The 15,120-nt window shown below is 53.9% G+C and overlaps 1 protein-coding gene across 1 annotated transcript; it reads right to left on the bottom strand.

Annotated features, from left to right (window-relative positions):
• Positions 1 to 548: 548 nt before the first annotated feature.
• On the bottom strand, positions 549 to 6,918 carry LOC112579540 (proteoglycan 3-like). The gene is made up of 7 exons (XM_025266028.3): positions 6,652 to 6,918; positions 6,502 to 6,524; positions 6,153 to 6,286; positions 5,419 to 5,717; positions 2,759 to 2,890; positions 1,464 to 1,575; positions 549 to 708 (listed from the first exon to the last, which is right to left on the bottom strand). The coding sequence occupies exons 3-7, from the start codon at positions 6,211 to 6,213 to the stop codon at positions 650 to 652; spliced, it is 663 nt and encodes a 220-aa protein (XP_025121813.3). The 5' UTR covers positions 6,214 to 6,286; positions 6,502 to 6,524; positions 6,652 to 6,918; the 3' UTR covers positions 549 to 649.
• Between the last annotated feature and the right edge of the window lie 8,202 nt (positions 6,919 to 15,120).

Raw genomic sequence — 15,120 nt, 5'->3', positions numbered from 1 at the left:
GAGAGAGGGGGAAGCCGTCCTAGAAGCTGGGACCTTTGAGCACAGCCACAGACGGCTAGGAGAACGTTAAAGAGGGCCCAATACCTGAGGCCAGACCGCACAGGGGCTGGAGGAGCGGGCCACCCCGGGAGAGACCCCTTTCTCCTCCACCACGTGGTGACCCCAGGGGGCACTCACGGCTCCATCCAGCCCTCCAGTCCCCCTCGCCGCCTCCACTTGGAAAGCCACCACTTCTGACCACACCCCGCATGCCTTGCTGAATCCGAAGAAAGAGGGCCAGTCCCCCCCCCAACCACCAGACCCTGGGGGGGCCTTTGGGAGCAGGACCCCCGCCCGGTCCCGCCGGCCCCGAGGGGCCACTGCAGTGAAACCCCTCAGTGCCACCCGCTCCCGCCCCACCGGCAGGAGTCCCGCTCCAGCTGTTACTTCTCAAAGTCCCCCTGCCCTGCCTGCAAAGCCAGAACGAGGGCTTCCAGGATTCTCCAACAGAGAGGACTCCTCCAAAGTGCGCAGCAAAGAGACAACAGTCAGGAGATGCTGTGAGAACGTGGCTTTATGACCCAGGGAGGCTGGGGGGCAAGGGGGCCGTGGGTGAGACCAGGCAGGCAGAGGGGCGGGGCGGGGGGGGGCAGGGTCTCCGGCCTCCGGCTTAGTAGGAGCAGACGAAGGGCAGCCGCCACTTGCATGAAGCTCGTCGCCAGTGACCCCCTGCAGGCAGAGAGCACAGTTCTGTCAGTCCACCTGAGTGTGGCCTGTGTCCCCAGTGCCCGGCCAGGCACCTCCCAGCTGACCTTTGCAGGCCAAGCCGAGGGCCATATGTCTCCCCATGTCCCAGCTAGCCACGATCACTGATCTCTTCCCTTGCAGAGGCAGTGTGCTAAGGGCTTCCTTTGGACTGTCCTTCCATCCTCACAGTGACGCCAGGAGGTCAGCGCTGCCAGCACTCCCACTTCACAGATGGGAAAACTGAGGCTCGGGGGAGTGATAACCTGCCGTGATCTCAGCAGACAAGCAGTGAATGGAGCCAGATGTGGAGCTCAGCCATCTGACTGAAGCCCGTGTGGTCTTTGCCCCTGTTCTAAACTCCTGCAGGTTGGGCAGCCGTGCTGTTGGGAGCTGGGGAATCAGCTGTCAGCTGGCCCTAGTTCCCACATCTTTCCCGTGTCCCTCGGCCGCACCTCCCATTCCCGAGTGTCCCTCCCATTTGTCCCACACTCTCTCCTTGTCACCGTCCCATCATAGGAAGGGAAGGAGCCTCGCTGAGTCTGGAAGACACAGAGCCCCCAGCCCCATCCAGGACCCCTCACTGTGGCTCTGAGGATCCCTGCACCTCAGCCCTGCTCACACACAGGGCAGGGTTCTCTAATGGGGGAGGCAGTGTTAGGGGAGGCATGCCTGTGCAGCTCACAGGGGCGTGTGGGCGAGTCCACCACCCCCCTTGTCCGGGCGCCTGGCCCCCTCACCTCTGGTGCTCAGGTCCACGCAGTGGCCTCTGCCATTCCCAGGCTGCCCTCGGGCCCAGTATCCAAAATTCCAGCGACTCCCATCGGTCCAGCGAAATGTCTTGTATATGGACTGCAGAAGAGAGAGGCTGGGTCAGAGGGCAGAGGTCCAGCAAGACAGATGCTGGTGCTCCTGAAAGTCCCCTGAGCATCTCTTCTGGATGTTTATAATCTCCTCTCACCGTGTCACATGGATAGGACCCCACCGTACAGACCCATCCCTGAGCGTTTTCAGGCAGTGACATGTAAGAGCAAACATCACTTCCAGCTCTCACACAGAGCAGGCTTCTCAAACTTCACTGAGCAGACACATCTCCTGGCGATCTGGTGGGAATGTGGATTCTGATTCGGGAGGTCTGGGGTGCGGCCCAGGATCCTGTATTTCAACAAGCTGCGGGGTGGTGTTGATACTCTGGTCCCAGGACCACAGCTGACAGCACTTACTCAGGCACCGCCCCAGGGTCACTCTGAGGGAAGGACCCTCACAGAGGAGGACACCGACATAGGGAGGCAGGCATTCAGCCACTAAGGGACCAAGCTGGGTATGAACTCTTGTCTCCTGACTCCAGGGACGGACTGATAGACATTTCACAGCCAGCTTTGGTGGAAAGTGTGAGGCAGAGGAAAGAAAGAACCCTGTTTATAATAATTGTGCATTTCTCTGGCGTAAATGCACCCACCATGGCAGATTTCAAGCTGCAAGCGTGAAGCCACTGAACACGGGTGAGGAGGAGAAGCGCTCAGTCATCACGTCTCCTCAGTCAGCACAAGCCAGCTTCCTGGGCCAGGATGAGGCTCGATGGGGGCAGGTGGTGCCTTGAGACACTCAGAAACACCCCCGCCCCGGGCCTTCCATGGTGGTCCAGTGGTGAAGAAGCTGCCTGCCCATGCAGGGGCCATGGGTTCGATCCCTGGTCCTGGAAGATCCCACATACCACAGAGCAACAAAGCCTGAGAGCCAAAACTCCTGACCCAGGGCTCCAGAGCCTCTGACAGTAACTGTGAAGCCTGTGCACCCTAGAGCCCATGGTCTGCAACGAGAGAAGCCACCCGGTGAGAAGCCGGAGCATCACAACTGGAGATCAGCCCCTGCTCGCTGCAGCTAGAGAAAGCCTGCTGTGTAGTAACAAAGACCCATCGCAGCCATAAAAAAATAAAAAAAAATTTTTAAGATAGTGAATTGATTTTACAGTATTAAACCAACTTGAAAAAGAAAAGAAAGACCTTCTGATAGCAGGAAATTTGCCTTCATTTACCCAGAGCTTGATGATGACGCCGATCCAGACCTTTGCTTGATTGAGCCTTCTGGCCCAGCGTGAGATGCAATTATCAAAGAGGAGGTTGTGGATGGAGATGAGGTTGCCTCCGTAGCACTTCTTGCAGATGCTCTGCACAGAGAATAGTGGGGTAGAAAATTCACTGTTTCTTGCAAGTCCCTGAGTCTGCAGAAACCCTTCTTAAGGAGCAACGCAAAGAAATCAAGGAAAACGATAAAATGGGAAAGACTGAGAACTCTTCAAGATAATTGGAGATATCAAGAGAATATTTCCTGCAAGGATGGTCACCATAAAGGACAGAAAGAGTAAGGACTTAAGAGAAGCAGAAGAGAGTAAGAAGAGGTAGCAAGAATACACAAAAGAACTATGCAAAAAAACGTCCTAATGATCCAGATAACCATGATGGTGTGGTCACTCACCTCCAGCCAGACATCCTAAGTGTCAAGTCAAGGGGGCCTTGGGAAGCATTACTACAAAGAAAGCTAGTGGAGGCAATGGAATTCCAGCTGAGCTATTTCAAATCCTAAAAGAAGATGCTGTGAAAGTGCTGCACAGAATGCTCCTGCTACTGCTGCTAAGTCGCTTCAGTCGTGCACAGAATATTTGGCAGCAAATTTGAAAAAACTTCAGCAGTGACCTCAGGACTGGAAAAGGTCAGTTTTCATTTCAGTTCAAAAGAATTGCAGTGCCAAAGAATGTCCAAACTGCCGTACAATTGCCCTCATTTCACATGTCAGCAGGTGAAAGCTCAAATCCTTCAACCTGGGCTTCGAGAGTGCACGCCCAGAGAACATTCAGAAGTACTGGCCGGGTTTAGAAAAGGCAGAGAAACCACAGATCAAACCGCCAATATCTGTTGGATCCAGAAAACATCCATTTCTGCTTCATTAACTAAGCTAACGACCTTGACTGTGTGGATCACAACAAAGGACTGTGGAAAATTCTTCAAGAGACAGGAATCCCAGACCACCACCTGACCTGCCTCCTGAGAAGCCTGTGTGCAGGTCAGGAAGCAACAGTTAGAACAGAACATGGAACAACTGACTGGTTCCAAATTGGGAAAGAAGTATGACAAAGCTGTTTATAGTCACCCTGCTAATTTAACTTATATGCAGAATACATCATGTGAAATGCTGGCCTGGATGAATTACAACCTGAAATCAACAATACCAGGAGAAATATCAACAACCTCAGATATGCAGATGATATCATTCTAATGGCTGAAAGTGGAGAGGAACTAAACAGCCTCTTGATGAGGGTAAAAGAGGAGAGTGAAAAAGCTGGCTTAAACTCAACATTCAAAAAACTAAGATCATGGCCTCAGGTCCCATCACTTCATGGGAAGCAGAAGAGGATAAAGTATAAACAGTGACAGATTTTCTTTTCTTGGGCTCCAAAATCACTGTGGAGATGACTGCAGCCGTGAAATTAAAAGACATTTGTTCCTTGGAAGGAAAGCTATGACAAACCTAGAGCTTTTTAAAGCAGAAACATCACTTTGCCAATAAAGGTCCCTTTAGTCAAAGGTATTGTTTTTCCAGTAGTCATGTGTGGATGTGAGAGTTAGAACATAAAGAAGGCTGAGCACCAAAGAACTGATGCTTTCAAATTGTGCTGGAGAAGAGTCTTGAGAGTCCTTTGGACTGCAAGGAGATCCAACCAGTCCATCCTAAAGGAATTCAAACTTGAAGATTCATTGGAAGGACTGATGCTGAAGCTGAAGCTCCAATACTTTGGCCACCTGATTCTAAGAGCTGACTCATTGGAAAAGACCCTGATGCTGGAAGGGATTGAAGGCAAAAGGAGAAGGAGTCTGTAGAGGATGAGGTGGTTAGATAGCCTCAGTGACTCAGTGGACATGAATCTGAGCAAACTCCGGGAGATAGAGAAGGACAGGGGAGCCTAGCGTGCTGAAGTTCATGGGGAAAAAGGAGTCGGACATGACTTAGAGACTGAAGAACAACAACGGACTATTCTAAATGCTTTTCGTGTATTAGCTAACCCTCACCTCAACTCCTATGTGGGACCATACATTGCCATCTGACAAGTGAAGACACAGGAGCCCAGAAAGGTGAAGTGACTTGTCCAAATGAAACAGCTGATGAAGGCAGCTCTGGGATTTAGCACAGGTACACCTCACTCCAAAGCTTTTTATCTAAACCAGTGGATCTCAAAGTGCAGTCCCTAGACCAACAATAACATCAACTGGGAATGGGTTATAAATATAAACCCTTACACCCCAGATTTGCTAAACCTGAAATTGAGGGGATTCGCCCAAGAGAGCTGCGTTCTAATCAGACTTCTGACATGCATCCTGGGACTTCCCTGGTGGCTCAGATGCTAAAGAGTCTGTTTGCAATCTGGGAGACCCAGGTTTGATCCCTGGGTCAGGGAAGAGCCCCCGGAGAAGGAAATGGCAACCCACTCCAGTATTCTTGCCTGCAGAATTCCATGGACAGAGGAGCCTGGTGGGCTATACTCCATACGGTCGCAAAGAGCCAGGCACGGTTGAGTAACTAACATATTCTGATGCATGTTATGCTTAGAGAACCACTTGTCTAAATAATACGGAACAGAAGGTTGAATCCACTCTGTCTGCCCCACACCCAGACCAACACAGCAGCCTCCTTGCCACTTACCAGAGCTTTCCTAAATATGTTTGGTGTTTGTACCATCAGGTAGCGGCAGCTCTTGCATCCAGGGGTCCCCGGAAGTTGCACTGTCTCCTCTTCCTTGGGGCACTGCACGTCCTCATCTAAGTCATCTGGGTCTGACTGTGAGTCCCCCTCATCGTCGTGGGCGTCCTCGGCCTCCTCTCCCCCCGACTCCACCACCTCACCACTCAGGGCCAGCTCTCCTTCCTGCCTCCCTGAGCCTTCAGCACCCTGGCTCAGGTCTGCCTGTGTCTCTGGATTGCCCACATTAGGGGTATCCTTCTCTGCAAAGAAGAAATACCCCGCCATCAGACCAGGTACCACCTTCCTCCAGGACCACGGCCAGCTCTGATGGCTCCACCCAGTCTTCCTAGGGACCCCATCTGGAACCAAAGACGGGAGGGATCCCTTGGGGGTTGGATGAGCCAGAATTCTTGCATCACACACACAATTGCATGAGAACCTGATCCCAGCTGACACCACGTGCGGGTAATTTGGGGGTGAGAGATGTGAGGAGCCCTCATCTTCACAGGGGGTGTTTTTCCTTACAAAGGAGCCCTGGGGGAAAGTTCAGGTCACAGCTCTGGGTCCAGGAGAAATCTAACTAGAGAGGGGCTGGGGCGACTAAACAGGGGCCTGTGGCCCTGGACTCACCAGAGCAAAAAACAACACAGGAAAGACGAGAGGAAGATGGATGAGAAGGGAAGGGGAGCACTCACCCAGATAGAGAGCAGAAACTGTCCCCAGCAGCAGAAGGGGCAGGAGCAGGCAGCCTTTCATGTCCCTGCAGGCTTGTGACAGACACACAGCTCCACGTTCCCTCCTGGGGACTTCCCTTGTGTCTGCACGGCCCCTGGAACACAGTGGAGAGGCAGGGTCTGCTCAACTGGTAGATTAAAAGGCAAAGTAGAGAGCTTCCTTGTCTCCCAGCGAACAGACCCTGAGCTGGAGGATCAGGGGAAGAGCAGGGGGTTGTCAGCTCAAGTCCCTCTTCCTGAGAGCGCATCACTGCTCCCTGGGCCAGCACTCAGCTCAGACTGGCTCTTCTGCAGGAACAGGCGTGCTCACCTTCAGGGCCAGAGTCAGACACACTGGGGAAGAAGGGGAGGACAGGGGTCATTATGGTGCACAGGACCGGAGTCCCCACTGGTTCCCATACAGAGCCTGGGTTATTCCAGCCCTGGGCCTGTCCTCCTGGGGAAGCCGAGGGAGTCTTACCTCCTGAGAGTCTGAAGCCTCTGCTCTCAGCCTCTGGCTGTTGGTCCACAGAAGCTGCCCTTATACCAGGCTTTGGGGAAGTGGGAAGAGGCCAGGAGGATTGCTCCAGGCTCAGGGGTTGGACAGCGGGGCTGATAAGAGGTTGGCTCAGTCCTCCCACCCTTGGGCCCTGCACTCTGTTGGGACATCAGGGACCTGCCTCCTGTTTGGACAGAGATGCCCCAACACCCTAGTAGGCTCCAGAAGCCCCCATGACTACTGTCCAGACTGAATTTTTATCAGTGCCCCTAAAGGGTCCAGGTCTGTACAATCCTCTTCAGTCCTAGAAGCAGCCTTCCTGGGTCAGTTTTCCAGCAAATGCCATGGAGGATCCCAGGGAGCAGGGAGACCAGGGGGAGGAGGGGAGGTTAAGGGGAGGCTCGGCCCTCCTGAGGTCTTGTTGGGCCGTGTGTGCACACTTCCTGTGCGTCACATCCCTGAATCCTCACCTTCCTCACTTCAGTCCCACGAGGACGTGCGATCAGCCTGACTTCCCTGATGTGAAGAATGAGATTCAGAGAGGGCAGGTGCCTTGCCAAGGTTGTGTGGGAAGTGGGGGAGCTGGGATTACTAAGCCTTTGGGGCTGAAACCCTTCTCTGTCTGCCTGTCTCCCCCTTTCCCTTCTTCACTCTCTTCCTGTTTCTCCCTCTCCTCTCGCTCTCTCTCTGTCTTTCTCATCTTTAAGATGAAAAATCGATGTTCTTCCCTTTTCGCTGCCGCTCTAGTGAAGGTTCTCAGCCTTTGCATCTTAAGGTTTGCAGGTCACACGGGTCTATGTTGGAGGCTGGGGGTGTGATCTGTCCTGTGTCTCATAAAGTTTAACAGCATCTTTGGATGTCTGCCCACTGGAAGTCAATCGTGCCTCCCCCAGTCAGGCACTAGGATATGTCCCCACACATTTACAAATAACGATGGAAAGTAAAACTGTCCCTCTCAGGACCACTGATGTAGAACAGGCCATTTCGTCCAGCCTTGAGCCCTATCTGCTGGCAAGGAGACAGCAGGTGGAATGGAGAGCTTCCTACAAGGTCGTTCGGACGCTCCGTGGCCGCCCTCCTGCCCAGCCGCGCTCCCCATCTCCCACCAGCTCCGTGTCACCACCGCGGCGAGCAGTGAGGGGCGGCGAGGGAGACACCGGCCTCGGCTGCAAAAGTTCAGGGGACACAGAAGTATCCAGTAGTCAAGATAAATAAATACTTTGTGCAATTTTTCTTAAGTATCAGCATAAACGCCAAAGTACCGTGATGAACAAAATGTCTAAATACTGATCAAGGTCCAGCCACATTCACTGCAGTCCAAGGAGAGGCCAGCAAGGGCTGAGGCTTGACTCTGCCAGACGTCCCGGCCCTGAGCCCGTGGACCCATCGGGGCGGGGCCTCACTCTGGGATACCCTCGTGGGACAGTGCATCTTTCATCCTGCACTCCTGCCCAGCCGTCCAGTGCTCAGGGCACCAGGGACAGGGCGCCCAGAGGCTGACCAGCCTGGATGCCTGCCCCTGCTCTGCTCTCCCCAGGGCCCTACAAATGGAGAAGTATCTGAGAGGTCCCTTCTGAGCTGATTGCAGAGTAACGGTCTCAGCCGTTATCTCCCGGGGCCAACGGACCCGACCCTCAGCTTATCTACCTGACTTGGGGGTCTGGGTATTGGTCAACTCCAGGATCCTAAAACCTGATCTCTGATTTTACGCTGAAGAATTCCCTTGATGGGGAGCGTGGAAAGCTAGCCCCACTTCGCGTACTCCTCCAAGTCCATAGGGTCCAGGCCAGGAGGATCGTTTCTCTCAGCAGTCACAATGAGCGATAAGGTCAGCTGGTGTCATTAGCCAGCAACATGACAAACTTCTGGGAAGAGTTGTTTCCCAGAGCTACTTGGCATAGGGGAAAAAATCACCCACAAGGTCATATTAGGGAATGTAAGACCAGTTCTCTTATTTCATTTGAAGTTTTACTTAAGGATGTTTAAGATGCAGCCTGTCACCTGCACTGTGTCATAGACTGCTCGGGGAATTGTCACAGAGGAAACGCACCGTGTGATGGAGACACTCTTACCAGGAGCCCAGATGCCTCCATCGGGCCCCCTTCCTGACTTTAATCCCCCAAAGGAGACCTTCAGGGGCTTGAAGTCACACCTCTGCCACCAACACACCACCAACAGAAGAGATTTGTGAAGAACAAGATGAAGTCTCCCTGAGCACAAAGTCAGAGCCCAGCACATATTTAATGCTTAATAAACAAGGGACTTTGTTGCTCTTTATTATTAATTCTGGAACAAAGAGAAGCAATGCCTCCCTGCACCAGAACACAAAGTCCCCGAGGACAGGAGCGAAAGCTCTGCCCTGGCACAGGGCTGAACCCGTGAGTCGTGTCGGAAAACCGCCGTTATGGAAATCTAGACAACAGCAGGTACAGCGGACCTCAGTTTGATTTCTCTCTTTTTCACCTCACTCTGCAAACTTGCTTAAGTAGCCTCTCCTATCGGGGCCACACTCAAAACATTAAGTTTCTTGATTTGCTTAAGGCCCTGAGGTGGGACTTCCCTGGTGATCCATTGGCTGAGATTCCAAGCTCCCAAATCAGGGGCTGGGGTTCCATCCCTGGTCAGGGAATTAGACCCCACTTGCTGCCACAAACAGAGCCTGCGAGACACAGCTACTGAGTGCCTGAGCTCTAGAGACCGGGGGCCACAGCTAGAGAAGCCTTTGAGCTCCAAGGAAGACCCAACACAGCCAAATAAAATACATAAAAAATGAAATAATTTTTAAGTGAGGTTTTTCCTTTGCCTCTAAGACCGTTGGACCTTCTATACTTCTGTGAATTTCAGCAGTTCTGGAGAAAAGGGCTTCACGGCATTGACGCCTTACTTTCTCACGGCAGCCCCAGCAGAGGGTTCAGGATGCCCTCCTTCCTCACGTCGGACTGGGACTCCTTTGGCCCCAGTGAGGGTGGAATCCTGTGCTCCAAGGGGAACACAAGAGTAGAGGACTCGGGGCTTCCCTGATGGTCCAGTGGTTATGAGTCCACTTTGCAAGGCAAGGGACACTGGTTCAGTCCCTGGTCTGGGAAGATGCCAGGTGTCGCGGGGCAACTGAGCCCCTGGGGTGCAACTAGAGGGCAGTCCTCACTTGTTGCAACCAGAGAAAGCCTGCGCACAGCAATGAAGACCAGCACTGCCAGAAGCAAATTATTTTTTTAAAAGGTAGTGAACGGTCTCCTGCCTCCCCTCCATGTTGTATCCCATGTGATCATGTCCAGGAAGCAGCCAACACTTCCAGCCATGAAATCCTGCTGACTGAAAGGACTCACTCTGGAGATCCTTGCATCCCTCCATGGGTCACATTTAGATGCTCAGCCCCAGACAAAAACCAGGTCACCGCTTCTCTAAGCCTGGTTCTGTCAAAGAGACAATAGTTACTGATCACACAAGGCCAATTTTGTAAGCTGCCTGCCATAGCAGGGAATGCTTTGCAGATGCACAATTAGTAGTACCCATAACTAGATTCTGTTGTGCTTATATTACAAACATCCTTATGCTCCTGAAGCTCTGTCTTGTCATAATTCCCAGGCCTTGCACAGAGTTGTACATATATTAACAGCAGTTTTTCTACCACTGAGGGTCCCCAGAAACACAGCCTGAGACAAGGATTTGAGCAAATAGTTTATCTGGGAGGTGCTGGGACACACGTGGCGAAGAAGAGGGTTCATACGGGGAAGAGAAGGCAGCCAATACTCTGTGATAAAGCCAGCCACCTCAGTGGATAACTGCAAGTTGATCCCACTGGGAAGCCCTGGGAAGCGGTGCCCAATACATGCCCCAGAATTACTCCACTTGAGGAGCAAAGGACTGGAGTTCTCACACGCCCACTCCTGGAAGCTGTGGACTGTTCCCAGGGAGCTGCTGCTACACTCTGATGTTGAGGCAACAGCAGGGGCGCAGTGCATTCAGAGTCCACTAGAAAGGCTGGAGGGCTGGGCGTGGTCCTCATAGCAGCTGCAGTGCACGTGCCCAGTGACTGGGCGTCTTGTGGAAAGAGCGCCTGAGTCCTTCCCACGTCCTGAGCAGGCCCCACGGACCCCATTCCCCAGCCCCCTTACGAATGACATCCTCTGACCCTATCGAGGTCAGAGGATGAGATGGTTGGATGGCATCACCGACTCATGGGCATGAGTTTGAGCAAGCTCTGGGAGTTGGAGATGGACAGGAAGGCCTGGTGTGCTGCAGTCCATGGGGACGAAGAGTCAGACACGACTGAGTGACCGCACTGAACTGAACTGACCCTATTGATGAAACCCAGTAGGGTGGAAGGGGCGGTCCTTAAGGGCAGAAAGCTCGTGGGTGGGGCTCAGAAGAGGACATCAATGACAGGAAGAAGCAAGAAATCAGTTTCAGGAAAGCACTTTTATTGCTGGGGGTGGGAGGGGCAGGATGGAGGCTGCTGGTAGGATCCAGCTCAGTAGGAAGAGTGGAACCGGAGGCTTGAGCCTCACTGAGCGAGTCCAGGGCCTCCTGTGAAGACACAGAGGGAAGTGTTCTCAGCCTCTTGCTCCCCGGACTCAGCCCCAGGAGGGTCTTTCCCTCCCCACCCCACACTGCGGTGGAGATGAGTCTAGAGACCCAGGAGGCCCCTCTTGGGAGGTCTGGCTCTTCCTAGAGCCCCTCCTCCAGGCTTGCTGTCGGTCACCCCTCTCCCACCTCCCATCAGGTGCCCAGGGCCACACATCCAGCCGCTGCCCCCGGGATGGCCGGCCGCCCGGGACGCAAATTCCAGGCACTGATGGCAAGCTAGTGAAGGGTATCCAGCGACCCCTGAGGAGGCGGGAGGGAAGGAGAGGGGCTGCGGCCTGGGGCGAAGGGAAGCAGGTGGGCAGCCCTGGCCTGTCCCTGCCTGCTGCTGCTGCTGCCTGCCCGGCATCGACCCTTAAAGAGGGGCTGGACCATGCTGGACACCTGCTGGCCAGCTGAAGTGGAGACCCACAGCGATGGTCACCCTCACATTCTCTGCGCCCCAGGGACACACGCATCCCTCTGGCTCTAACAAGAGGAGGGCAGGCGTGGCCACCCCATCCTACGGATGAGGAGCCAGGCTCATCTTCCTGCCCAGGTCGTACAGTCGGAGACTGAGTGGGACTTCCACACACGTATCTTGATCCTAAACATTTGGCGGGACTTCCCTGGTGGTCCAGTGGTTAAGACTCCAGGTTTCCAATGCCAAGTGTGTGACTGGGTTCAATCCCTGGCCAGGAAACTAAGGTCCCCCATGCACATGTGCAGGGAAGATATTTAACCAAAGAAAAAATGCTTGGCTTTTCCCAGTCCCCCTTCGTGTCTTTTCCAGACATCTATCTGTCCCCAGGTCTCCAGCGGATTGTAGAGAGAAACAGAGACGAACCTGCAGCAAGTTGAGCACATGCTGGGGTCAGGAGGAGTTCCCACTGAGAGCCAGGACCTGTCCTGCCCACTGTGATCGGGGCCCCCATCCTGACTTGGCCCTGGTTGACCCTCTACTGGACACCAGATTTGGTCATTGAGGTTGAAGTCGTGGATGAGTCCTTCCCAGTAGCGCATTTGCCAAGGAACCTCCAAGGCAGGATGAGAGATCGAGAATTGAGCGCCCCTCACAGAAACTCAACCACCTGAGCACTGGGTGTTTAAGTCTCCAAAGCTCAGCCCCGACCTTCCACCCCCACAGACTTCTGAAGGAAGGAGATTACAATGCAGCTTGTGTTTCCACAAGACTCTCACCTTCTACCCCCAACACGTCTTCCAGCCTCAGCCTCTGGTGACACCCCCAGGATCCCCAAGGCGGAAAATGACGGGTGACACAGGCTGTCACCATCTCCATGCTGGGCCTTGCCTCGGCCGCTGGCCACTCAGCTGAGCAGGATTAAAGTTCACGGGGCTCCTCACCAGCAGTAAGTGGCAGGTCTGGCCTGCAGGGACGCCCTCCAGTCCTACTGTGTCCTCTTCCTGAGAATGCTAAAGGTCCTTGGCCACCTCATCCAAACCTGAGATGGACTCAGCAGGCCCTTCTTCCCTGGGGTCACCTTCACTTCCAGAGCCCCCCTCTTCCTCTTTGTCTGGCAGCATCAGCTCTTTCCATAGGGACCACCCCGACTCACTCGCTGGCATCTCCCCAGACTGAGGCAGGGTGTCATCTCCCAAGGGCTCTCAACGTTGGACATTTCAGTCCCTGGTGGGAAAAGGCCAAGTGCCCCTCCTTCATATCCTGCCCCCTTCCTTCCCAGAACCATGGACAGCTCCCCCCTGGCCCTGGACATTTGCCCACTGAGCCCTGCAAATAGAGAACCTGATGGAGGTCACCACCCAGCGCCCTACACACCCCGCCACACACACTCCAGGAGAATCCAGCTTCTCCCTTGAGGCCCTGGTGGTTAAGACCATGAACTTAGGGTCAGACAGTTGAGGGGTTGGTACTGGTTCCATCATCTACTAACTTTCTTTGTTTGAGATACGGATGCACCGCACACATAACTCATGGGGTCGTTATGAGGATTAAAGGACATAATACACAGAAAATGCCTAGCCCAGAACACTCAGTGAGCTCACGGCAAAAGAAGCAATCCTTCAATCATCATTTGCATCTTGCAGAAAGGACAGCATTGAGAATGTCATAGTAGGACAAGACTGCAGGCTCGCAGGCGTCCTGAGGAGTCCCTGCAAGTCCTGCTCTAGAGTCCCTGCTCCTTTACAAGCAGAGATCCTGAAACAGGGGGTGGCCAGGGAGGAAGGTGGCTCTGCGACTCTGATCCCAGAAACTGTAGAAAGGAGTCAAGACAGAAAGGCTAAAGGCCAAGGAGACTGACGCAGATGAAAAGCTGAAGTTGTCCCAAGTAGAAGACACAGAAGTAGAGAGAATTTCACTGGGATTTGTCCTGCAATGGAGAATGCAACTGGACACACACACAAGAGCCACACCTTTCGGTGACCTTGAGAGTGAGGTGGAGAAAGAGAAAGCATGAGTAGATGCACACACTCAGGGATGTACACAGACATACAAGCATCTCCATAGAGATGTAGAAAATGTGCACACAAGCAACACACAAATACACGCTGACTCACACAGATTTGTGCATATTTACAAGCACAGATTCACATATGCACAGACATATACAGGTGTCTAAAGACTGACTCATGCACACACCAAGACACCCACACACCCGTGTACACATGTGCCCCAGACATCCTTGAACACGCTCCCCGGGCCCCATGTAGAGCCACACCCCCAGGAAGTCTCTCTCACTCACTCACCACCCAGGGCTCTCTGCCCTCTGAACACCAGTTTGCAGTCTCAGCCTCTCTCCTCTCAAGCTCCGATCCTTCCTGGAGCCCAGCCTGGAATGAAGCTAAGAGCAGGAACACTGTCTGTCTCAGTGACCACAGGACCCGAGAAGATGGAAGAAGCCGGGAGACCCGGGGCTGGAGAGCCAGCCCTGGAGCATTCTGGCTGCACACGGCCTGACTTGGGCCCTGAGCCCCTCAGGGAGCGAGGCAGCTCCCTGCTGAGACCGCGGCCCCTCCAGTGAGGGGAGGGAGGCTGGGGACAAGAGAGGGGACGCAGGATGGAGGGCAGCGAGGAGGACAGCCTCCCATGAGGGTGTGGTCGGGGAGCCGTCTCGCAGAAAGCTGTGGCCTTTGAACGAACCCACGGAGAAAAGGGGGCCACTACCTGAGGTGAAGGACTGATGCTGAAGCTGAAACTCCAATACTTTGGCCACCTGATGTGAAGAACTGACTCACTAGAAAAGAACCTGATGCTGGGAAAGATTGAAGGCGGGAGGAGAAGGGGACGACAGAGGATGAGATGGTTGGTTGGCATCACCGACTCAATGGACATGAGTTCGAGTAAACTCCGGGAATTGGTGATGGACAAGGAGGCCTGGTGTGCTGCCATCCAGGGGGTTGCAAAGAGTCGGACACAACTGAGCGACTGAACTGAACTGAGCTGAACTGAACCTGAGGTGAAAACGACGCAGAGCTGAAGGAGGCGTCCACCCCTCGAGGAGGTTTCTCCGCGCACCATGTGGAGACCCCTGGTGGGACCTCCCATCTCCACCCAATTCTTAAATCCACCATGTGGCCTCCATTCTGGAAAGTTGTCACTTCCGACCCCGCCCCACACGCCTCTCTCAATCCAGACCAAGAGGGCCAGTTGCCCAACTGCTCACCAAAGGCTTTCTTCCGCGGGACCCTGGGAAAGGGTCTTCTGGAGCCAGACACCCCGTCTTCGCCTGGCCCACCCCCACCCCGAGCTGGCGCTGCAGCCAAACACTCCGGCACCCTAACCCCCCGGCCCTCATCACTCAGCCGTCCTGCTCCAGCTTTTAAACTCCTCAGAGAACTGAGAGCTTCCTAGATTTCCCAACCCCGAAGAGTCCTCCAGCATGCGCAATGAAGAAAACAGTCAGGAGA

This window comes from Bubalus bubalis, chromosome 16 (assembly GCF_019923935.1).
Source record: "Bubalus bubalis isolate 160015118507 breed Murrah chromosome 16, NDDB_SH_1, whole genome shotgun sequence".
In the NCBI taxonomy this organism is placed as follows: Eukaryota; Metazoa; Chordata; class Mammalia; order Artiodactyla; family Bovidae; genus Bubalus; species Bubalus bubalis.
This window is presented reverse-complemented; position numbering and strand designations above follow the sequence as displayed.